The following is a 23,721-nucleotide window of genomic DNA, read 5'->3' as shown; positions in this document are numbered from 1 at the left end:
GTGGAAATATAATTTAAGTTAAATTATGAGTTACTTCCTCAATTACTTCCACAGAATTGCTCAGCTGCAATCACCATCATCTACTTTGCACCTAAAAAATCTGAGGTCAGGCCGGGTGTGGTGGCACATGCCTGTAATCCCAGCACTTTGGGAGGCCGAGAAAGGCAGATCATATGAGGTCAGGAGTTCAAGACTAGCCTGGCCAACATGGCAAAACCACATCTCTACTAAAAGGACAAAAATTAGCCAGGCATGGTGGTAGGCGCCTGTAATCCCATCTACTCAGGAGGCTGAGGCAGGAGAATTGCTTGAACCCTGGAGGTGGAGGTTGCAGTGAGCCAAGATCATGCCACCGCACTCTAGCCTGGGGGACAAGAGTGAGACACCATCTCCAAAAACAAAAAAAAACTGTAGTCCACTGGAATTTGAGAATATCAACAGCTGTGGTAGAATGACTGTAGATTTGTGCTGAAATACTAAGGATGATTCTAAGACTTACTTGAAAACCTTTGAGATAAATATTTTCAAAAACTTATTATGGAATTGATCTCATTCATTCTAAAACATCTGATAAGTGTCTGTAGTGAGCCAAGTATGAGGTTAAGTTCTGGCAAGGTAGGGATGTAAAGATGAATAAGGTATAAACCTTACCCTTGAGGATAACATAATCTGGTGAATAACTTGAGTTTATATAGCAGTTTGCAGTTTATAAATCAATTTTACCAATGGTGAACTCTTGGCACTTACTAATTTACCATTCACAGTTTTAACTACTCCCAAGGGACCCCAGTGATCCATGATATGTACAATTTATTCATTTGCTTAAGTACAAATTTGAATCACATGCACTGTGAGACTGTGTGGATGATGTTGTTGCTTGGGTGGCGAAATAGCCAAGCTAACACTTAGAGATCTCAAAGTAGTAGCCTTGTACATATTGTGTATGAATTTATAACCAGCCTCTTCAGCCATTTGAATTTAGTGGAATACAGACTTAGAATGGGTTTATTTTTCTCATATCATTGCCTTTAACAGTGCTCCTTCAGATCTCCCTTCTCGCTTTCATATTTCAGGCAGATTACATAGTTTTCAGACACTTTCTGTTGTTAAAAGTTCAGTGTAGTCCAATTTAAGATTTCAGTTTCATTTCTTCCAATCCCCAAGCTCAGGTTTGACTCTGCCAAAGAACTTGAAGTGAGAGAGAGGACTTGGCCTGCTGTTACCTGTCTCCTCTCTTCCTTTTTGGTTCTAGCTTATTCAATATGCTGTGAGGGGTGGAAGAAGAAAAGGGATGATGTGTTTTACTTTCCTAGCTACTGCCCTTTCTTACTAAAGAAAAAAGAACTAGAATGTTTCTGTGGACTTGCTTTGCTGTTGTTTTTGTCACTGTGGCTAGGACATAACTGACCAGCCATCAACACTCACTAAGGCAGGCATCCAAGGGCTGGCTCTCTCATGGGGTGCAGGTGGACGTTTTCTGGGGCAGTCCTCACTGAATAGTTCTTTGATATAAGTGATCAGCTTTGGTTTGCCCTCCTCCAGACCCTTTTAGCTCCATCCCTGGTGATTCACCTCCACAATCTCTTAATGTCAGGTGAGGTCCCGCCAGGGAGGCTGAAGCCCATTTATTGATTCCATATCCTACTATGATGGGCTGTTTTACTGCTGCCCTCTTTCTGCCTCATTGACTTTTTTTTCAATTCTCTTGTGGTCTCTTTGGGTCGCATTTCTCCCTGCTCAAATGGGCATGGAAGACTGACTAGCAGGTCTGCCACATAAGAGGTGTTCAATTAGAAAATGAGATGTTGGTCTACCCCTCTTACTGCACCTTCAGTCTCTATGACAGATTCTCTTAGAACCCTCTATAACTTGGAATTTGGAAGAAACAACTCGTCCTCTCCTCAGTGAGGATGGTAGGGAAAGTTCTATTAACTGCAATCATTTGTTGTATCCTGCCAACTCCACTGTCTCTGATTCACCTCACTCCCCACAATATTGGCTTATGTAGAGAGGAGTAGGAACCAGGTAGAAGTGATTAAAAGATCTAGCCCCAGTCTCTTGTGGAAGACTTTCTTTATCCTTAGATTTGGATCCTACTTACTGATTTTGAGTTGGTAGGAAAAGTATTGCTGAACAGCCCGTTACATTTTGTGCTATGCATGTAGTCACATTAATTTACTGGGGAGTTGACAAAGAGTTAGGAAACATTTTTCCTGAATATTTAGGGCTGTGTTTCTTAAGATACGGTTTACAGAACACTGTATCTGAATCCACTGGGGAACTTAGGGGAAAACATACTAATTCCTAGGTCCCATATCTAGAATTTGGACTCTTGAGGGTTGGGAAAGAGTCAAGAATCAAAATTTTGAACAAACACTTCAGGTTTTACTTTTGCCTGCTGACGTTGGGCAACCACTTGTCTTAAGTCCACTATTCATTATCTCAGGCCCTCCCAACACCTCTGTGAAGTAGGTAGGAATAGTATTATCTTCATTTTACTGATGAGAAAATTGAGATTCAAAAGAGAACCATGGCTTGCTAAATGGTAGAATAATACACCACTCAAAACTAATGATAATGAATATCAACCTGCTTCATTACTCTGCCACTGGCTATAATTTTCAGCAAAGAGAAAGTATCATTTAATTCATATATGTTTTTTCAGATTACCAAAGTAATGTATATTTATTTTGGGAAATCCGTAAAAGCACAAAAATTAACTAAGCAATATAATCCCAACATTCAGATATAATAATTTGTTTCTTCATGTTATACCTGTTTTTATAAATTAAAATCAAATCATATGTTAATATTCTTTAGTAACCTGCTTCCTAAAATTGATGTATTGTAAATTTTACCATCCATTAGATTTGTTCTTTAGCATTATTTTCAATGGCAATGTAATGTTCTACTTTATGGGTTTACAAATCTATTTAACTAATCTCCTGTTGATGGATAGTTTGATTATTTCAACTTTTTACTATTAGAAAAAAAGACATTTTAAAGGTTAGGTACTTAAGGGTGAGGGGGAATATATTTCAGCTGTCTATAGATAATGAAGCCAATTTTTAAAGGTTATTTATCAAAAGTCTTCAGGGTCTGATGATGTGGAACATTTCCATGGTCACTAAAAAGATTGTGTTTTCTTTCTTAACAGGAACAAGACCATTTTGTTTTACTTTAACCTGTTACGCTGTACCAGTCCCTCCGTGTTGCTAAACCTACAGTGCCCTACCACACAGGTAAGGCAAAAGGTGCCTCACTGGTGGTGTCAGCCATTCTGAACATTCTTGGATAAAAGAATTCAGATATTCCATTTGAGTTCTCTGTGTGTGTGCATGGGCGGGGCGTTAATTATGAATTTCTAGAAGATGGGAAGACATAAGTGTGAGATTATATTTGTTTATATACAATCAAAACTGAGCAGAAATTAATCATTTTCAGATCACTTAGGAAGCTCATTGATTGTCTTGTCCAACCACTTACTTTTATAAACATTTGCAGCCCAGAGAAATGGAGTTTTTATCAAGATCAACATTGTATTAGGAAAAGTAAAGCTAGCTACTATAACTAATGAATCCAAGTTTTTCAGTGACTTCACACAATAACATTTATTTTTTGACCATATAACAGTACAAGGCAGGTGTTTGTGGTCAGTAGGTACTCTCCTCTAGGCTCCTTCCATCTTAAGGGTGGTTTAAGCACTTAAGGGTGGCTCTGCTATTCCTTAAATCCTCCCCATCATCTGCATCCAGCAATGAAAAGGACACAGTAAGGATGAATAAAACACTTCTGTTCTTAAAAGCCTTGGATAAAAAGTTTCACACATTGCATTTCCACTCATATGCCACAGACACAAACTGGTTATAAGTGGTCACATCCCTCAAAGACCTAAAGACAGAAATACCATTTGACCCAGCAATCCCATTACTGGGTATATACCCAAGGAAATATAAATCATCCTACTAAAAAGATGTATGCACATGTGTGTTCACTGCAGCACTATTCACAATAGCAAAGACATGGAATCAACCTAAATGTCCATCAATGATAGATTGGATAAAGAAAATGTGGTACATATACACCATGGAATACTATGCAGCCATTAAAAAAGAGCAAGGTCACATCCCTTGCAAAGACATGGATGGAGCTGGAGGTCATTATCCTTAGAAAACTAAAACAGGAACAGAAAACCAAATGCCACACATTCTCACTTATAAGTGAGAGCTAAATGATGAGAACATACGGATACAAAGAGGGGAACAACAGACATGGGAGCCTATCAGAAGATGAAGGGTGGGAGGAAAAACAAGGTCAGGAAAAATAACTAATGGATACTAAGCCTAATACCTGGGTAATAAAATAATCTGTTCAACAAAACTCCATGACACAAATTTACCTATGTAACAAACCTGCACATGTACCTCTGAACTTAAAATAAAAGTTTTTTAAAAAGAAATTTAAATGTTTCTAATCCCACGAAAAAAAAAAAAAAATAGGTCACATCCAGATTCAAGGAGGAAGGAATTGAGCAATGTAGCTATGAGCTGAGCTGCCTTTTCTATACCATGGAACAAATGGAACAAGAGACACAAACCTCAATGAATACTTAAGTGTGTCTTCTATAGTCTACCTCTCTGGCCTCCAGAACACTCTTCTTCTTCCCAAAGGAGAACCCAGAGTCCCTTGTAGCACTGCCTTTAACTCAAAGTCCAGAATCTACAGATGATGTATCGTTCTATTTATCAAGTCTTGACACTACATGTACAATAGGTAACAAAGACAGAAAAATTAGAATTATAAACTCCCATTTAGAAAAGAAGGAGTGATAAATACACAGCAGTTTCTGAATTGTGGCAATGGACAGCAGTCTTTTTTTCCACCTGGATTGTGTTCTCTGAGAAGAATATTCCCTGTCCATTGCTTCCTACAGCCCTTTGCTTGGCCACCTGGGAGGTGATTTTCTGTCCTCTAGCCTCCAGGCCACACCATTGCTGAGTACTGGGAAGTACACTGTCTTGAGGCTCATATTGCTTTGAAGCTCACTTCCAGGTGTGTGAGTTTCATATCACAAATATTATTTTAACAGTGAAAGGCTTCTTAAGCCGACCTCATGATTTTTTTTAGCATTACAGTTACCTTGAAAACTTAGTAGACTTCTGATTTTTTGCTTCTTCTTGGTTCCATGTGCCGGTAACTATACCCAAAGCTGATCCCTAGGATTAGTTTGTAAATCTGCTTTATTTCTTTGCTTCCTAATCTCCCTCAAAGACTTTTGAAATCTTACTTCTGCTGATACTAAAGCCCACTTGGGATATTGGTATCTTAGTTCTGTGACCACTTCTACCCAGTTCCCCCAGGGCAAACCCTTGACCTTTCCAGGATTAATAATTGCTACCCTTTGTAATCTCAATTTCTCTGATCATCTCAATTCCTCTGACATTGCAACTCCAATAATTCTTTTACCTTACTGGGACCTGCAAACCACTGATCTTAACCCATCCAAAGTATTGCTCAGCTCCCTCATATTTGCATCTCCCACCTTACCTGACTTAGATTCCACAGTCTCTCAGTGAAATCACTCCCGTATACACATTCTTAATTCCATTGTCCCCTTTCACTTAGTTGTAAGTCCCTGGCAAAACCTGACTATAAAGATAGCTTTCAGTCTACTCCATGCCTGAATCTAGGCAGCTGTGTGTTCTTGGAGAAAAACATACAACAGTCATTTAAATTCAGGACCTAACTTCAAGTGGGCCATTAATGCTGTCTCAACCATTCTACAGACCCTTGTCCATTCTATAGCTTACTGCCTTAGAAAACAATTTCACACCTTTTCTTCTCACCTGGAACCTCCAAGATCTCTTTCCCAATCTCCATTCCAGCCTCTGACTTTGTTTCCTGTCTCACTGAGCAAGTAGAAGCATTCAGAAGACAACTTTTAAATTCTCCCTCTCTGACATCCATTTGCCTACCTATCTTCATCTATGTCATATACTCATTCTGCTTTCCCTCTAGTTCCCCTTGGGTGAACTGGCTGTGCTTCTAAGACCAGCCCATCCATTTGTGCATTAAATCTCATCCTCTTGCATAATTAAGCACATCACTTCAGAAATGTTGTTTTTTTATTATCAGTTTTTCCTTCTCTACTAAATTGTCTTCATCAATATACAAAGTATATGGCTTGATCATTAATCCTCTTCAAGTATTTCCACAAATGTTACCTTCTTAGTGAGGCTTCCTTGACTACTTACTCAAAACTATAATCCCACCCAGCCATTCCTGTCTCTAGTATCTTTTCTATCCTTATTTACTCACCATCTTATACCATCTTATTCATTACCACTTATTACCATCTTACAGCAAACATTTTACTCATTTGTTATTTGTTTCCTGTCTCCCCCTAGTAGAAAACAAATTGCTTAAGGGCAAGAATTTTTATCTGGTTTGTTCACTACGGTTATTTCTTTCATCTTAAAGAATTTTCCCCTTGATCCCACATCCCCCTCCAGCTACTGTTCCATATCTCTGTGCCTTTTTTTTTTTTTCCAAAACTTCTCAAAAGAATAGTCCACATTTATCTATCTAAATCCTTTCCTCTCGCTCTCATTGAAGCTTTTATCCCTACTTCAATTTCTCCTAAACAATATCATCGACCTCAACATTATTAAGCTAATGGTTAGTATTAAATCCACATTTACTTGATCTAACAATAGTATTTAATCATTCCCTCCTCCTTAAAATACCTTTTTCACCTGGTGTCCAGGACACAAGATTCTTCTATATTTCTTCCCAACTCTCTGGCTACTCCCTATCAGTCTCCTTTGATGAGTTATATTAATCTTTCCAACATCTTTTAAACACTGCATTTCCCTCCCACAAGAAGCTTAGTCCTTTTCTAAGTCTGTATTTACTTCTTTGATGATCTCACCTAGTCTCATAGGTTTAACACCATCTACTTGCTGACCCCTCAAATTTACATCTCCAAATAAATCTGCTCCCTGAGCTCCAGACCTTTCTATCCAACCACCCGTGCAATATTTCTACATGGATATTTGGTTGACATCTCAAATTTAACATGCCCACAACTGAATTCCTAATTTCTGACTTTATCCCTAAAATTGTTCCCCACCCCAACGTCTTCCCTGTCTCAATTAATGCCAGCTCCAAATACCTTGATTTCTACCTTATCCTTGATTTCCCTCTCTCTCATACCCATGTTTGAGCTCTCCTTAGGTCTCCCTCCAAAATGTACCCTGAGCCAAACTATTTCTCACCACCTCTTCTCTAGTTCAAGGAGCCATCATCTCTTTTTTAGATTAGTTCAAGGATCTCCTGACTGATCTTTCTGTTTCTGTCCTTGCTCCCTTACCCTCTGCAGTCTCTTTTCCACCCAGTAGCCAGTGTGGTCCTATTAAATATAAGTCTGATTATGTCTCTTCTTTGCTTAAATGCCCCAATAGCTTCCCAAGTTACTTATACAAAAAGCCAAAGTCCTAACAATGGCCTGTAAGATCCTTCACTGTCTGACCCACTCTCTGACCACATATCCTATTCTACTCCCTTTGCTCATTGCACTTGGGTCATACTGGCCATTTGTTGTATTAATACTTGAAAGGATTCAGGAACTCTCCTGCCTCAGAGACTTAGATTCTGCTGTCCTTCCTACATAGAGAATTATTTCTCCAGATGACTGTATATCTTGATCATTCATGCTGTTCAAGAATTTCTGCAAATGTTACCTTCTTAGTGAGGCTTCTTTGACTACCTCTTTAAAATTAGAATCCCACCCAGCCACTCCTTTCTCTCTGTGTAGCCTCCTTTACAGCCTTATTTATTTATCATCTTATACCATCTTACTTACTAGTGTTTATTACCATCTTATGACAGTTTACTTATTTATTATTTGTTATCTGTCTCCCCCTACTGGAAGACAAATTGCTTGAGAGCAAGGCTTTTTATGTGTTGTTCACTACTACTTCTGTCCTCAGTGCCTGGAATAGGCACAGAATGGGGGATCAGTAAATATTTATTAAATGAATAAACAAATGACTGAACGAATGAAAGAATATCTTCCTAATTCTAGTTAAGAATTTTTCCACTATAATCTACAAATCTATCATTCCTATGATAAAACAAAATACACTTGCGTATTATGCTTTTTTGTTGTTTCATAAATGAGTTACTAGATCATCTTTTCTTCATAACAAATGTAGTGTTTTAACCTTCAATGTAATTCACTCTCCCAGCCACCAAATTCCAATTTGTAATTGAGTGTTAAGCCTATCCGAATTAAAGATAAAAATAGTAATACCGAACTTGATGCAAAGTGCCCTTTGTGGTGCACAGAGAATCAGAACTGAGTCAGAATTAGCTCATTATTAGCTGAGTCATTATTAGCTGCTAATAATGCAGACTTGCATTTAGTCTTCCAGTCAGTGGTGCATATACTGATCTGAGCCATATTTTTATGCACTATGTTTTTGTTAACTGCCAGCATGGTCCAGACATGTGTCACGAGTACTTAAAGGACAGACTGTGATCAATTAGAACATCCAACCTCAATGTGACCTTCATTTGGACTAATTATATGTTGATTACTACTAATCAGCACCCTATTTGAGGTGAACAAATTGGTCTGATAGAGGGAGAAAGTAAAGTGCAGTTGTATTGTTTTTTAACAGCTCATTTGTGTCTAGAATGAGATCTGATGTGATTCTCCTTAACAAACCACGTTTTACCATTTTAATTACTTTCTTTTATGTGTTGCAAACACAGTACTTTTCTATGTGTAGTATACATTGTTTGTGTGTGTGCTTTGTAAATACAGAATCATCATGGTCTCAATTCAGAAGTACCTAGCATCATTTAAAGCCTGTGAAAGCATTAGTGCTTTCAGTACTCACTTTCATAAATCCATTTAAGTGTATTCAATAGAAGTAGTTCAGTTGTCTTTCAATGTTATATCAGTCAATTGTCGAAGTCTAAATGTCTGTAAAGTATCTCCTAATATGTTAAAGGTTTATTCAGCTTGGCTCCAATCAGAGTGAACTTTTGACATTTGCATTGATAATCATCTTAACCTTCTTCTAAAATATGTGGATGTGTTGCATGCTGTGAATGTCCCTAAATTGTTCTTCAGCTTTCTTAGAAATATACCTATGAAAGGGTATTCAATTAGGAAAAGAGGAAACCAAATTGTCCCTGTTTGCAGATGACATGATTGTATATTTAGAAAGCCCCATCGTCTCAGCCCAAAATCTCCTTCAGCTGATAAGCAACTTCAGCAAAGTCTCAGGAAACAAATCAATGTGCAAGAATCACAAGCATTCCTATACACCAATAACACACAAACAGAGAGCCAAATCATGAGTGAACTCCCATTTACAATTGCTTCAAAGAGAATAAAATACCTAGGAATCCATCTTACAAGGAATGTGAAGGACCTCTTCAAGGAGAATTACAAACCACTGCTCAACAAAATAAAAGAGGACACAAACAAATGGAAGAACATTCCATGCTCATGAATAGGAAGAATCAATATCGTGAAAATGGCCATACTGCCCAAGGTAATTTATAGATTCAATGCCATCCCCATCAAACTACCAATTACTTTCTTCACAGAATTGGAAAAAACTACTATGAAGTTCATATGGAACCAAGAAAGAGCCTGCATTGCCAAGACAATCCTACGGAAAAAGAACAAAACTGGAGGCATCACACTACCTGACTTCAAACTATACTACAAGGCTACAGTAACCAAAACAGCATGGTACTGCTATTAAAACAGAGATATGGACCAATGGGACAGAATAGAGCCCTCAGAAATAATACCACACATCTACAACCATCTGATCTTTGACAAACCTGACAGAAACAAGAAATGGGGAAAGGATTCCCTATTTAATAAATGGTGCTGGGAAAACTGGCTAGTCATATGTAGAAAGCTGAAACTGGATCCCTTCCTTATACATTATACAAAAATTAATTCAAGATGGATTAAAGACTTACTTAAATGTTAGACCTAAAACCATGAAAACCCTAGAAGAAAACCTATGCAATATCATTCAGGACATATGCATGGGCAAGGACTTCATGTCAAAAATACCAAAAGCAATGGCAACAAAAGTCAAAAATGAGAAATGGAATCTAGTCAAACTAAAGAGCTTCTGCACAGCAGAAGAAACTACCATCTGAGTGAACAGGCAACCTACAGAATGGGAGAACATTTTTGCAATCTACCCTTCTGACAAAGGGCTAATATCCAGAATCTGCAAGGAACTTAAACAAATTTACAAGAAAAAAATCAAACAACCCCATCAAAAAGTGGGCGAAGGATATGAACAGACACTTCTCAAAAGAAGACATTTATGCAACCAACAGACACATGAGAAAATGCTCATCATCACTGGCCATCAGAGAAATGAAAATCAAAAACCATAATGAGATACCATCTCACACCAATTAGAATGGCAATCATTAAAAAGTCAGGAAACAACAGGTGATAGAGAGGATGTGGAGAAATAGGAACACTTTTACACTATTGGTGGGACTGTAAACTAGTTCAACCATTGTGGAAGACAGTGTGGTGATTCCTCAAGGGTCTAGAACTAGTAATACCATTTGACCCAGCCATCCCATTACTGGGTATATACTCAAAAGACTGTAAATCATGCTGCTATAAAGACACATGCACACATATGTTTATTGTGGCACTATTCACAATAGAAAAGACTTGGAACCAACCCAAATGTCCATCAATGATAGACTGGATTAAGTAAATGTGGCACATATACACCATGGAATACTATACAGCCATAAAAAAGGATGAGTTCATGTTCCTTGTAGCGACATGGATGAAGCTGGAAACCATTATTCTGAGCAAACTATCGCAAGGATAGAAAACCAAACACCACATGTTCTTACTCATAGGTGGGAATTGAACAATGAGAACACTTGGACACAGGGTGGGAAACACCACACACCAGGGCCTGTCATGGGGTCAGAGGAAGGGAGAAGGATAGCATTAGGAGACATACCTAATGTAAATGACGAGTTAATGGGTGCAGCACACCAACATGGCACATGTATACACATGTAACAAACTTGCATGTTGTGCACATGTACCCTAAAACTTAAAGTATAAAAAAAAAAAAGAAATATACCTATGAAGTCACTAGTATTTTCTCTAAAGGTACATGAATATGCATATGTCATTGTGTGTGTGCACACACATGTGTGGATGAGAAACTAAGAAAAAGGAAATACATGTGGAGGTGTGGATGTGGAGATAAGTTGTTTGCCCTGCCAAAATTTCTAGAAGGAATTGAACTGCTGTTGCTTCAAGAAAATATTAACTGTGAGATTTGAGGCATATGCATTTCATTATTCTCCTGCTAACTTAGTTGTAGGGTCCACACCAAATGGCTTTGTGTACAGCAGGTACATAACCCAAAAGATGGAAAGGAGATGTCAGCTAAGCAGCACTGTTTTTACCTAACTGCCAATGGGTTGAGCTACAGGTTGGCCAATGAGAATAAATACCAGAGTAGGGAGATGGAGCAAGTCAGGGCTGAGAAAGATTTCAGAAGGAGGAACTGAAGGTGATGGAGAGACTTGAAAGGGTTAGCTGCAGTTCACATGGCTTCATCTGACCTTTATTTTTTATTGTAAAAAAAAGCAAAACCAATAGAGTGTATCTCCTCTGATTCCGCCTTCCCTCTGTGGAGTTACTGATTGGATTTCCGTCACTCTACTGTGGTTTTGTGAACTAGCACGGTGATCTGGCTTGGCACTGATAGGCCCCCAAAGTTTATTAATGTAAAAAAATTGCAAAGATGACCTCTCTGCCCACATCTAGATGTTATTGGTAAAAGACCATAATGATGATTGATTGTGTCAGATAGCCTTGATTTGTTTCATATGGTGCTAAAACTCCAGTTACATTTGGAGAATTGTGTTTGAGAATTCACAGACGCTAGTAACTATTAGTGGCATAAGTGTTCAATATTCAGAGAATTTTAAATCATCATTTTATTCATATTTAGGAAAGGAAGGAAGATTTTAACCCTGAATATGCATGTACTACACAGACAAGATTAATCTTAAATTACACTTTAAAATCATAAAGTATTTTATTAAAAGTCCATCTCTGTCCTGTGGTAGTGGTCACACAACCACATGTCTGATAAAATGGCATAGAACTACACACATACATAGGCACACACAAACAAGTGAATATGAAACTGGTGAACTCTGAGTAAGGTTAGTGGCTTCTAACTGTCTTACTCTGCTTAGTGTTGCTGCAAAAGGAATACCTGAGACTGGGTAATGTGTAAAGAAAAGAGGTTTGTTTGGCTTATGGTTCTGCAGACTGTACAAGAAACATGGAGCCAGCATTTGCCTCTGTTGAGGGCTTCAGCTTTCTGCTTTCCACTCGTACTAAAAGACAAAGAGAAGCTGGCATGTGCAGAAATTACATGGTTAGTGAGGAAGCAAGAGAGAGGATGAGGGAGGTGCCAGGCTCTTTCTAACAACCAGCTCTTGAGGGAATTAATAGATTAAGAAGCTACTCATCATCACAAGAACAGGGAGGATCTGCCCTCATGAAACCCTAATGAATAGGGCAGATTCCTCCCTGAACTATAAGAACAGGGTGCTGCTGCATCTATGAACTCAGACACCTCCCATTAGGCCCTATCTCCAACACTGGGGATCAAATTTCAACATGAGGTATGTAGGGACAAATATCCAAACTATAGCAGTAACAATATTAATTTCCTGCTTATGATATTGTGTTATGATTATGCAAGTTCTTACCACTGAGGGAAACAGTGAAAGGTATCTGAAATCCCTATTATTCCTCACAATTACATGTTGATTTACAATTATCTCAAAATCAAAAGTTAAAAATAAGTCTATCACCGTATGGTATCTTGTTTTAACATAACATCAATATCAAAGAGCAAAGAATAGAGATTGGTAACTAGTACATGAAATTTCATTTTTTACAATAAGACTAGAAAATTGATTTAGACCAGGTGCAGTGGCTTACACCTGTAATCCTAGCACTTTGGGAGGCTGAGATGGGTGGATCATTTGAGCTCAGGAGTTTGAGACCAGCCTGGGGAACATGGCAAAACCCCGACTCTACAAAAAATACAAAAATTAGCTGGTTATGGTGGTGTTTGCCTGTAGTCTCAGCTACTCAAAGGACTGAAGTGGGAGAACACTTGAGCCCAGGAAGGTTGAGGCTGGCATGATCATGCCACGGTCTCTAAAAAAAATTTAAAGGAAAGAAAAAGAGAGAGAGAGCAAGAAAATTGATTTAGGTATCTTAGCTGGAAAACAGTGCATTGCTTTTTGTTATGGTGGACAATTTAGAAATCTAGCTTTATAGGCAGTTCCTGGGTTTGTTCAACTCAGTTCAGTTCTAATCACTTTGTTCATTCACAGATCTGTGTCTCCAAGTGCCCAGAAAAATTTTTAACCTATGTGGAAATGCAACTTTTGTACACAAAAGACAAAAGCCACTGGGAAGACTACCGTCAGTTCTGTAAGACCACTGCTAAGCCTGTGAAGGTACGTGTGTTTAGGCTTAAAGCTAGAGAAGAATTTAACTTTTTTTTTCAATCTCAAGTGTAACGTGAGAATTTGTTACTGAACAAGCTCCCAAATCTTCTAGGAAATGGTTAGACACAATTTCATTAAAACACAAATGCATGTGTACTGAGTGTGCACACACACCCTTTATAGCACATCATTTTGTAGATTTGGGGTGTCATGAAAAACTGTTATGTCTGGTTAATTAGCTTCTACTATTCCCTGACACCAACACATTCTCAACTTGGATAGACTTTTACTCTAGAACTAGGAGTTAATGTTTTATGCAGTCACCATTTCGTTAATGTGGTGATGAAGCCCCGTAGCAACTTAGTAACAAGTAGAAATTTATTTCCAAGCCCAGTTTGATAACAACTCATTTTTAAAACCCCAACCCTTACCTAGGTTTGAGAAATGTAAGGGAATTCTAAATCATCACAATGTTAAATAATATGAATGGTTTCTAAATTAGAGAAGATGTTGTTTTTCCAGAAAAAAAAAAAATAAAGAAAGAAATTAGAGACTCAGGATATGGCTAAGACAAAGATACACATCTCCAAAGGTGTGCCTTGTTTTCAGATGACCTGGTTTTATTATTGTTGGTTCAATTGAATTACAGTTAGGACAGTTAAGAATGTCAAGCAAGATTGTGTGTGTGTGATAATCTTACAATTAATATTATTAGTAGAAGTAATTTGGAATAAAGAGATTATTATGGAGTTTAATTTTTTAAAGGACATATTTAGATTGAGTATAATCATCATATAGCCTTTGAACTGTTAACATTCTTCCTTCTATTTTAGTCTCTCACACAACTTTTACTGGATGATGACTGTCCAACAGCGATTTTTCCAAGCAAACCTTGTAAGTGGCAATTATTTTACCTTAGAAACACAGAATCTACCAAAATGCTACTTAATTAAGTTCCCATATTTCACAATTGATGAGATTGAGGCCAAGAATGGTCCTCTGACTGGCCTAAAGTCCCAGAGTTGATTAGCAGGAAAGTCAAAAGTAGAACTCATCTCTTGGCTCCAGCCAAGTACATTTTCTCTGGAATTCTGTGATTTTTTGAATTTTCCTTCATAAACATACAAGAAAAAGATTGAAAGTTGCAAGCTTAGTTGGATTGATCATTTGGTGCTTTGGAAGCATGCATAAATACACACACAGATATGCTCATATACACCCACTCCTGATTTTAGCTGAAAACTTTGTTCAGAAATTGCCTGAGGAGTAGGGGGAGGACATATACTTGTTTTTATCACTTGAAACATTTATATATATTTGGAATTAGTCAATATTTTATTTCTTTAAAATTATAAACTGTATTTAAAGTAATACTCTGGACAAAAAGAGGCCAGGCATAGGGGCTCATGCCTGTAATCCCAGCACTTTGGGAGGCCACAGTGGGAGGATTGCTTGAGTTTGAGACCAACCTTAGCAACACAGTGAAACCCTGTCTCTACAAAAATTTTAAAAATAAATTAGTGAGGCCGGGCGCAGTGGCTCAAGCCTGTAATCCCAGCACTTTGGGAGGCCGAGACGGGCGGATCACGAGGTCAGGAGATCGAGACCATCCTGGCTAACACGGTGAAACCCCCGTCTCTACTAAAAAATACAAAAAAACTAGCCGGGCGAGGTGGTGGGTGCCTGTAGTCCCAGCTACTCCGGAGGCTGAGGCAGGAGAATAGCGTGAACCCGGGAGGCGGAGCTTGCAGTGAGCTGAGATCCGGCCACTGCACTCCAGCCTGGGCGACAGAGCGAGACTCCGTCTCTAAATAAATAAATAAATAAATAAATAAATAATTAAATAAATAAGTGAGACACGGCAATGTGCATTTGTAGTCCCAGCTACTTGGGAGGTCAAGGCGGGAGAATCACTTGAGCCCAGGAGTTGAAGTCTGTAGTTAGCTATGATTGTAACACTGTACACACCCTTGGCAACAGAGTGAAACGCTGTCTCTAAAAAAATAAAAAGGAAACGAACAAAATGAAATAATCACTGAGTTTTCTTTCTTATGGATATAATCCTAATTACAAAAAAAGCTTTACATTAAATTGTCCATCACATTTAAAGTGTCAAAAAAAAAAAAAAGAAAAAAGAAAGAAATACTCTACTATCTAAGACCAAGAGAATACTTAAATTATAATGTATTCACTAAATGAAATATTTTATAATTATTAAATATAACTATTGGAATAACATGCATGTGTACGTTATAATGTTAAATAAAATTCAAACTGTTACAAGCCTTATAATTATAAACGTGTATAAATTAAGACAAACAAATAAACAACAACAAAAAAACCTCTTCAAAGAAAAAGATTGGAAAGAAATATACCAAAACATTAAGTAGTCGTTTGGGGACTGGCAAAACCGTGGGAAATTTCTCTCTTCTTTCTTTTTTCTATTTATTCACTTTCCTACAATGGATATATGTCTCTTAAAATGGAGGAAGGGCATTAGTCATTAGTTTGAGTAGATAGTCAAATACCCACTGAAGGAGCTACCACCAAACATGTCTTACATACTTCCAGCACTCTTCGCGGGGTCATAAAAGACCTTGAAGCAAAGATGTAGGTCCCATGGCAGCAGCACTTACCAGGAAGCTCTCAGCAATGAATGTCCACACCCAAAATCAATGTTATAAATTTTTATGCAAAAGGATAAAAATAAATCATTAGTAACAAAAGATTTAATAGGTATCAAAGTATAAGACATAGTCCCTGCCCTTACAAGTACAGTTTGGCTAAGTCACACAAGATAAAGTGTACACTGGGGATACAAAAATGAATAAGGTGTAGTCCCTCATAGTCTAGTGAGAAAGACATTAAATGTTGCAGTCAACTTGTGTTCCTCCTAATATAAGATTAAATAGCACTCAGTGGAATAGTATGCAGATAATAAAATTTGTTCATTAAAGAGTTCATAAAAGGAAATAAGTAAGATTAAAACAAAGAAGGGAAAACACTGCATGTCCTGTATGATTTTGACTCTCAGAAAATATTTATTGTAGAAGAAAGACTGGAAAGAAATTCCCCAAAATGTTAATATAGTTCACTGTAGGTGGAAGGACTATGTATAGTTCTATATTTTTTAAATATTTTATCCACTTTCCAAATATGTAATGAACATATTTAGTAATGAAAACTAACAGATTGGATGAGATTATCCAGAAAAAAAATACATGAAACAAGGTCATGGGAACCTCTAGATAGGAACACTTGTATTTAAGAAGTAGAAAAAGAAAGAGTGCACAGAAATATGGGAGGACAGGAGAGAGAACCTGACCATGTAAGCCAAGAAAAAAGAGTTTCGATATGTCAAGAAGTATCTACCATGTCAAAGGTTCGAAAAAGTTAACTCATTCCTCAGCAAATATTGACTTATTTCTACTGTGTGCCAAGCCCTGTGCTAGGTAACAGGTCTAAGCAGGATGAAGACTGTAACATATCTGGAGGTTTTGACAATTCAGAGGTCACTGGGATCACTGGGAGGATAATTTCCATGAAGTGGTGGGGCCAAAACTATGATTAAACTGAGGGCATAGAAGCAGCTGGTAAAGGCTATTGTGTCAAATTTGCCACAGAAAGGAAGGGAAGAGAAGTAGAAAGGTGGGGCGGGTAAAGGAATTAGCCATGTCCTAAGTGCAGCAGAAGCTAGAGGTGAGCAGACAAGAAAATTCCTTTTAAGCCAGGGAAGTCGGGAAAGGCTTTAAAGAGATCTGTTTCTTCTTTCCCCAGCTCAACTGCTTTAATATTTTCAGGTTTAAACTACATATGAACCTATGCAAATCAGTGATGCTTCTTACAAGAAAAAATATATGAAAATGATCCATTTCTGGTTTTCCTTACTTCTTCCTTTAAAATTGGGGTTTTAAAATATTTTTAGAAATAAATTTGTAAAGAGGCAAAGACTCTAATCAAAATAAGAACATAGAAGATTGAATAGTAATTTTACTTTTCTTAGAAATCATACTAGTCTACAAAGTGTAGGCCTCTTTTGATAGCTTCAGAATTTCCATTTTCAACTCCACTAAAAAACTGTTGTAAATGAAAAAGCTGGGAGACAAATTGTTAAGAATTCACAAACAAAAATTTAGTTGTTTTAGTAGCCTAAAGTTTGAGTTGGTTCTTATATCCCAAGGTATTATTCGCTGATCCCCAATTTTCAAAGTTTTACTCAAGTAGTTCCTAATATATATTTTTAATAGTAAAACTAAACTCATCCAGTCATACAAGTTAATGTGGCCTTTCTACTAAAATGTGCTGCCATGAATTATATGCATCATTACTCTTTTAAAATCTTTGATGTGCATTTTATTTATGACTACTTGATGAATATACCATGTGTAAAATAATCAAGTTTAGAATGTAGTTTCAGAGTGTGATCATATTTGCTTTCTAGTCTTAGGACCATTAGAAAATCATATCATCAAGTAACAGGCAATGAGCTATCTATATTGAGAAATTTGCATGCCTAGCAAGAATTTGATTATATACAACAGAAAGCTTAAGAAAGGGAGGACATCATGAAAGAAGTAGAAAAATGACTATGATAATTTTAATTTATTTTCACAGTTCTCCAGAGATGTTTCCCTGACTTCTCTACCAAAAATGGCACTTTAACAATAGGAAGTAAGATGGTGTTTCAAGATGGAAATGGAGGGACAAGAAGTGTTATAGAACTCAGGGATGCTGCGAAGTATGTGTGTTTACATTCTAATTTTCAGTTTGATGCATTTTGTTATTGCACTCAAGACTAAAGCTCCTATCAGGTTAAGGGTTATAGTAAAAAGTCACTATATATATATATATATATATATGAAATATCTATATAAATAAATATACACGTTACTGTGAATTAAAGAGCTTGATACATATTCATTAAGAAGAGCATGTAAGGGAGAACCCAGAATCAGGTAGAAAGAATAATGATGCTTTTTTCTGTCTCCCAGGCTGGAGACCAGTGGGTCCATATCTTGGCTCACTGCAACCTCCACCTTCTGGGTTCAAGCAATTCTCCTTCCCCAGTCTCCTGACTAGCTGGGATTTAAAAAAAAAAAAAAAAAAAAAAAAAGAAAAGAAAAGAAAAGAAAAGAAAGAAAGAATAATGATGCTTTTCAAAATGGTTAAATCTTTCATTATCAACAGGTATAGAAGTGTGACATAAAGAAATGTATTGGTGGCATATCAAATTTCTACGTACTAAGTATAATGCAGTAAATTCCCCACATCCCTCAGCTCTACACACATGGCACTCCATGTTACTGGAAAATATATTTCCCTGTGTGCACGCATACACATATGTGCACAAACATAAATCTATACAGCATATCACTGCTTTGCTCAGTTGTTGAATTATAGATAAAAAATAAAGATATTCTAAAAATTTATCTTAAAAGACTTTAGCAGTATAATTAGTATAGTTAGTTCCTGCAGATTTAGAATACAATAGCAGCATGCACGATTTTCATAAATATAAATCAGTGTAAAAGAAATCTCAAAATAATAATACAAATATGATTCCATTGATATAAAAGTCAAAAACAAGCAGAGTTAAATTTATCTCCCTGTGATGCATATATAATTAGTAAAATTAAAAAGAAAACAGGAAATTATTATCACAAAAGTCAGAATATTGGTTACTTTGAGGAAGGGAGAGGTGTTGCAATTGGGGCACATGAGGAAGGGGTTGACAATGTTGTAGTTACATAAATGTGTTCACTTTGATAATTCATCAAATTGGACACTGATGATTGTGAAATTTCTAGTATGTGTTCCATCATGCCTTACTGTCAGGATTAGGAAGGGGAATTAAGGATGATGTTCATTCTTGACTATGGGTTTTTCAAGTTAAAAGCTAATCTTATCATTTATGTTCATTTCTTACAGTGAGGTTTCTGCAATATTGAGGAAATGTTGCACACAGTGGAAAAGGATTTGTTCACCATTCTTGAAAACCATGTTCTCTCTGTGTGCAGCTATAGCTACTTTTGCAGGTTTACTGAAGTGACATTTTATGTATTATCGTGGCTAGGAAAAGAGTCACTACTGATAGATGGTTTCTGAAAACATGCTTTCAACAGCCCCTTGTAGAATCCCTTTTATCATAAAAAGAACATTTCTGTTTAGTGGTCATCAAAAAATAATTGATTTTTTTCCTTCTTTCAATGCAGTGGTATCAATAAACTTCTTGATGCAAAGTCACTTGGATTGAAAGTATTTGAAGACTATGCAACAACTTGGTATTGGATTCTCATGTAAGTGAAAACACATAGATGTTTCTTCTGCAGTCCCATTCCGATTTTATCTTTGTAGAACTCTTTCTTCAAATTTTCTATTTTTATTCATGAATAAAAGAAATGTATTGGTGGCATAACAAATTTCACTCAGATGTCAGTTCCTGCCATTTTATTTTTCAGATGAGGTGAGACAGGGAAAATATATTTGGAAATATGCCCAGTGTCTGCAGAATGTAAATTTTAATTGTATTCACTAAAGTACTAATAAAAGTACTGATGAGCATGTACTTCAAGTCACATGGAGCATTATCTGCAGGACTTCCATATCTGTAATATTTGTGTGCTTCTCATCACATGCTGCTGTAGATGCAGGATGGTTTCTCAGATTCTTTTTTCTAATTTGTCCCTCCCTTGACTTCAAAAGGGTAGTTCCTATTTTTAACACATCTCTTTCACATAATGATTGGTATTCATCATAACCAGAAGTCATTGTAGTTATGACAACCTGCATAGCTACATATGTGATACATAAATATAGATGTACAGACAACAAGGAGAGGGAGATGTAACATTTTCAGGCATAAGAGTTGCATTCCTAGAAAAGTTAAGGAAATGTAGTCACTGCACTGGAATGGGTAAATGTGTGATCCATTTAAGACTGTCATTACTGTCTGGCTCTTTTGTCACCCTCTAGTGCTTAAAAGCTTCTATGGTTCCCTAATGGTCAAAGACTAAAATTAAAACTTTTCCAGTTACTTCTAAGGCCCTTTAAAACCTAGCCCAACTTAGTTTCTCAGATTCATCTCCACCCATGTTTCTTGGTTAACACTATAATCTAAATATATCAAATAACATGCCCATCCCTAGACTATCAAATCCCGTAAATTTGCACATTCTGTTTCCTTTCCTGGTATTGAGTCCTGGGCAACTGCACCTCATTTTTAAAAATCAGCTTTAGTATCATTTATAACCTTTATTATCTTCCCCAGATATAATTACTTACTTCTTCCTATGTGTTCCTCTTATCCATCATTGTGTGTACATGTGTGTGTTTACACACCTATAAATACACATACTCATCTTCCATATAGCACCTACCATTCTGTGTTTTATTTACCTGGCCCTTTCCCTCTGATAAAGTATGAACTTACAATGGTAACTATGTCTAACTCATCTTTGTATTCCTAACTTCTATATGAGTCCTTGAACGTATAGTAGATGCACAAAAAAAATGTGGTTCAGGAAACAGTAAGAAAAACACTAGTGGAGCAAGATAGATGCATGTAACTATATGATGCATAATAAAGTCTAAGTTGTATTTTGTGTGAGATACTAGTGTGTGGTGTTTAGAGCTGTAAAATTAGATCATATTATGAGACTTTACTCATTTTGATGCTTTGTCTTAAACGATCACAGTAATTAATTTTAGTATGCTAGGATCTATCTCCAGCAGAGATTGCAGTCTATTCTTGACAGTATTTAAATTGATTCCCCTATTGTCAGACCCAAATGTCACTAGATAACTTACATGCTTCTTCTTCATTTGGCTTTTTCATACCTACCTGAACAAGTGTACATTATAATAGATTATCTTGCCTACCTCACCCCCAAAACACACACTGAAACCCTCTCTACCCAGGCACTACTCATAAGAGTAAAACATGAACATCTCCCTTTATTTTCAATTCTTTTGCTCTTTCTTATTTTATAAATATAAATCTAAAGTATTGATATGCTTGTATCTAGTGTATTTGGTTATAATTTTTATGTACAAATTTAAAACACATAGAATAAACAGCTTTATTTTTTGTTTTGTTTCCTCTGACACTTCTGAATACTTCCTTTGGGCTATGCCATGGAATAATTCTTCAACCATAGTGAATGTTTAAGCATTAAAGTATCCATGATTTTAAGAGGGAATGACTTCTAGAGTTAAAAGCGCAGGCTTTGCAAGACCTTGATACTTCAATACTGTGTTGTCATCTATCCAGTGACAGCAATTATTGAGATTTTTTTATAATAAAAAGATAACACTTGAGACAATAACCTAATAAATGTACCATGCTCTGTCTATTGCTATGTTTGGAAACTTACAGATAGCACCAGACGTATCAATTCTTAATAGAAGAGTCAGCCAACTTTCTGATCTTAATGAGTTCTCTTTGAGGAAATTACATCAGAAGACTCCAATGTGACCTTAACCTGGGTATATGGGAGGAAAAGAAGCTTCTCTAGTAGTTCAGTCAAGCTCTAAGAAGAAATTAAAACTGACAGAAAATAGTCATGCTGCTAATTGCTTGATAAAGTCACATCTCCCTGGAGACACAGAAGCCTTATCACGATTCCAAATAAGGGCCCACAGATCACTGGGGACCTGGAATAGATGTCTGCATGATGTAAGGCATCACAAACTCCTAGAGATAATTAGACCATAGTGATAATGACTACAGCATCATGGGCTCCGGAGATGGCCAGTTATTTTTCTTATCTTTCTGCCCCAAAATGATTCTCTTACTTCTAGATAGCCATATTACACCAGTCACTAAGTAAATGGAACAGAACAAATTCATCATGAATATATTTTACAATTTATGACCTAGTAGGTAGGTAGGAAGGGAAAAATTAAGACATGGCAACTGTCGCCAATAGATCAAAATTGTAGGTTGGAGAAATTGTATTTTTCCTTGAACAATGACTGATACTAGACTTCAGTTTACGCAGGTACACAAAGATGAGTTCTGTATAAAGTCTCTGGTGGTCCTGTTCTTTCATATGAAAGTCTTAATGGAAATCATTGTTTATGCTTTTTAACATTATTAATGTTTCTATAGCCAGGTAAAATAAAAGAATTTGAGAATAATTTTGAATAGAAAAAAAGTTTTGTCTTGATGTTTGTAATATGTTATGTTTAGCACACTTGACCACTGTGTTTGTTGTGGGTTTTTTCTAGTGGCCTGACGATCGCCATGGTCCTTAGTTGGATATTTTTGATACTTCTGAGGTTCATAGCTGGATGCCTCTTCTGGGTCTTCATGATTGGTGTGATTGGAATTATCGGTTATGGTAGGTATCGCGCCTCTTCAAATTGTCAGATATCAGAGTAATCCTTTTATTTTCAATTGCTGTTATCAATTACCAGAAAGCATTTGTTTTCAGTGGATCTAATTATTCTTTACCCTCAAGAAAGCTTTAAACTTAGAAAAAATATTTCATTTTGCATATATTGTCTCTAACTTTTTCTTCCTGATATCTTTGGGGAAAAAATGTTATCAGAACGTTTTACTCTTTTTCCTACCAGCCTTTGGTCTCCTGCCTCACGGATACTAAGAAGGAGGTAAAAAGAAATCCTTTTAGATTAATGAAAAACATTTCAGACAACTTCTTTTATTTCTTTAACGTTTCTATCCGATCAAAGGCCAGGTCTGCAAAGTTACAGAAGTGTGATCTATTTTTCTCTTTCAACTTGGTACGTTTAATCCAGGTTCTGTCACACCGGTTAATAATTGGTACTCCACAATGAAGCATTGCCCTCTAGAGGCAAGTATTCTGAATTACACTATTGTGTGGAGAATGACAGTACTGTCTGTGGGAACTAAATGATGTGCAGGAGATAAATAATGAGTACACACGGACATAGAGTGTGGAGTAATAGACAATGGGAACGTGGAAGGGTTGAGGACTGGAAGGGGGTGGATAATGAGAAATTATTTAATGGATACAATGCATGCCATTCAGGTGATGAATACACTAAAAGCCACTATGCAGTATACCCATATAACACAATTACACGTGTACCTCACAAATTTATACAAATACAATTTTTAAAATCAAGGTTGAAATCTAATCACAAACTTGATCTCCCCAAAACAAT

The 23,721-nt window shown here is 36.7% G+C and overlaps 1 protein-coding gene across 1 annotated transcript in view; it reads left to right on the top strand.

Annotated features, from left to right (window-relative positions):
• Positions 1 to 23,721, top strand: part of SLC44A5 (solute carrier family 44 member 5) — a 406,025-nt gene that overhangs the window by 359,782 nt on the left and 22,522 nt on the right. Inside the window, exons 7-12 of the mRNA XM_030942323.1 lie at positions 3,158 to 3,242; positions 13,456 to 13,581; positions 14,406 to 14,466; positions 18,187 to 18,310; positions 19,785 to 19,868; positions 22,801 to 22,913. Coding sequence (XP_030798183.1) covers positions 3,158 to 3,242; positions 13,456 to 13,581; positions 14,406 to 14,466; positions 18,187 to 18,310; positions 19,785 to 19,868; positions 22,801 to 22,913 — 593 coding nt within the window. The remainder of the gene's footprint in view (positions 1 to 3,157; positions 3,243 to 13,455; positions 13,582 to 14,405; positions 14,467 to 18,186; positions 18,311 to 19,784; positions 19,869 to 22,800; positions 22,914 to 23,721) is intronic.

This window comes from Rhinopithecus roxellana, chromosome 12 (assembly GCF_007565055.1).
Source record: "Rhinopithecus roxellana isolate Shanxi Qingling chromosome 12, ASM756505v1, whole genome shotgun sequence".
Lineage (NCBI taxonomy): Eukaryota > Metazoa > Chordata > Mammalia > Primates > Cercopithecidae > Rhinopithecus > Rhinopithecus roxellana.
The sequence above is the reverse complement of the archived record's forward strand: the minus strand, read 5'-3'. Positions and strand labels throughout refer to the sequence as shown.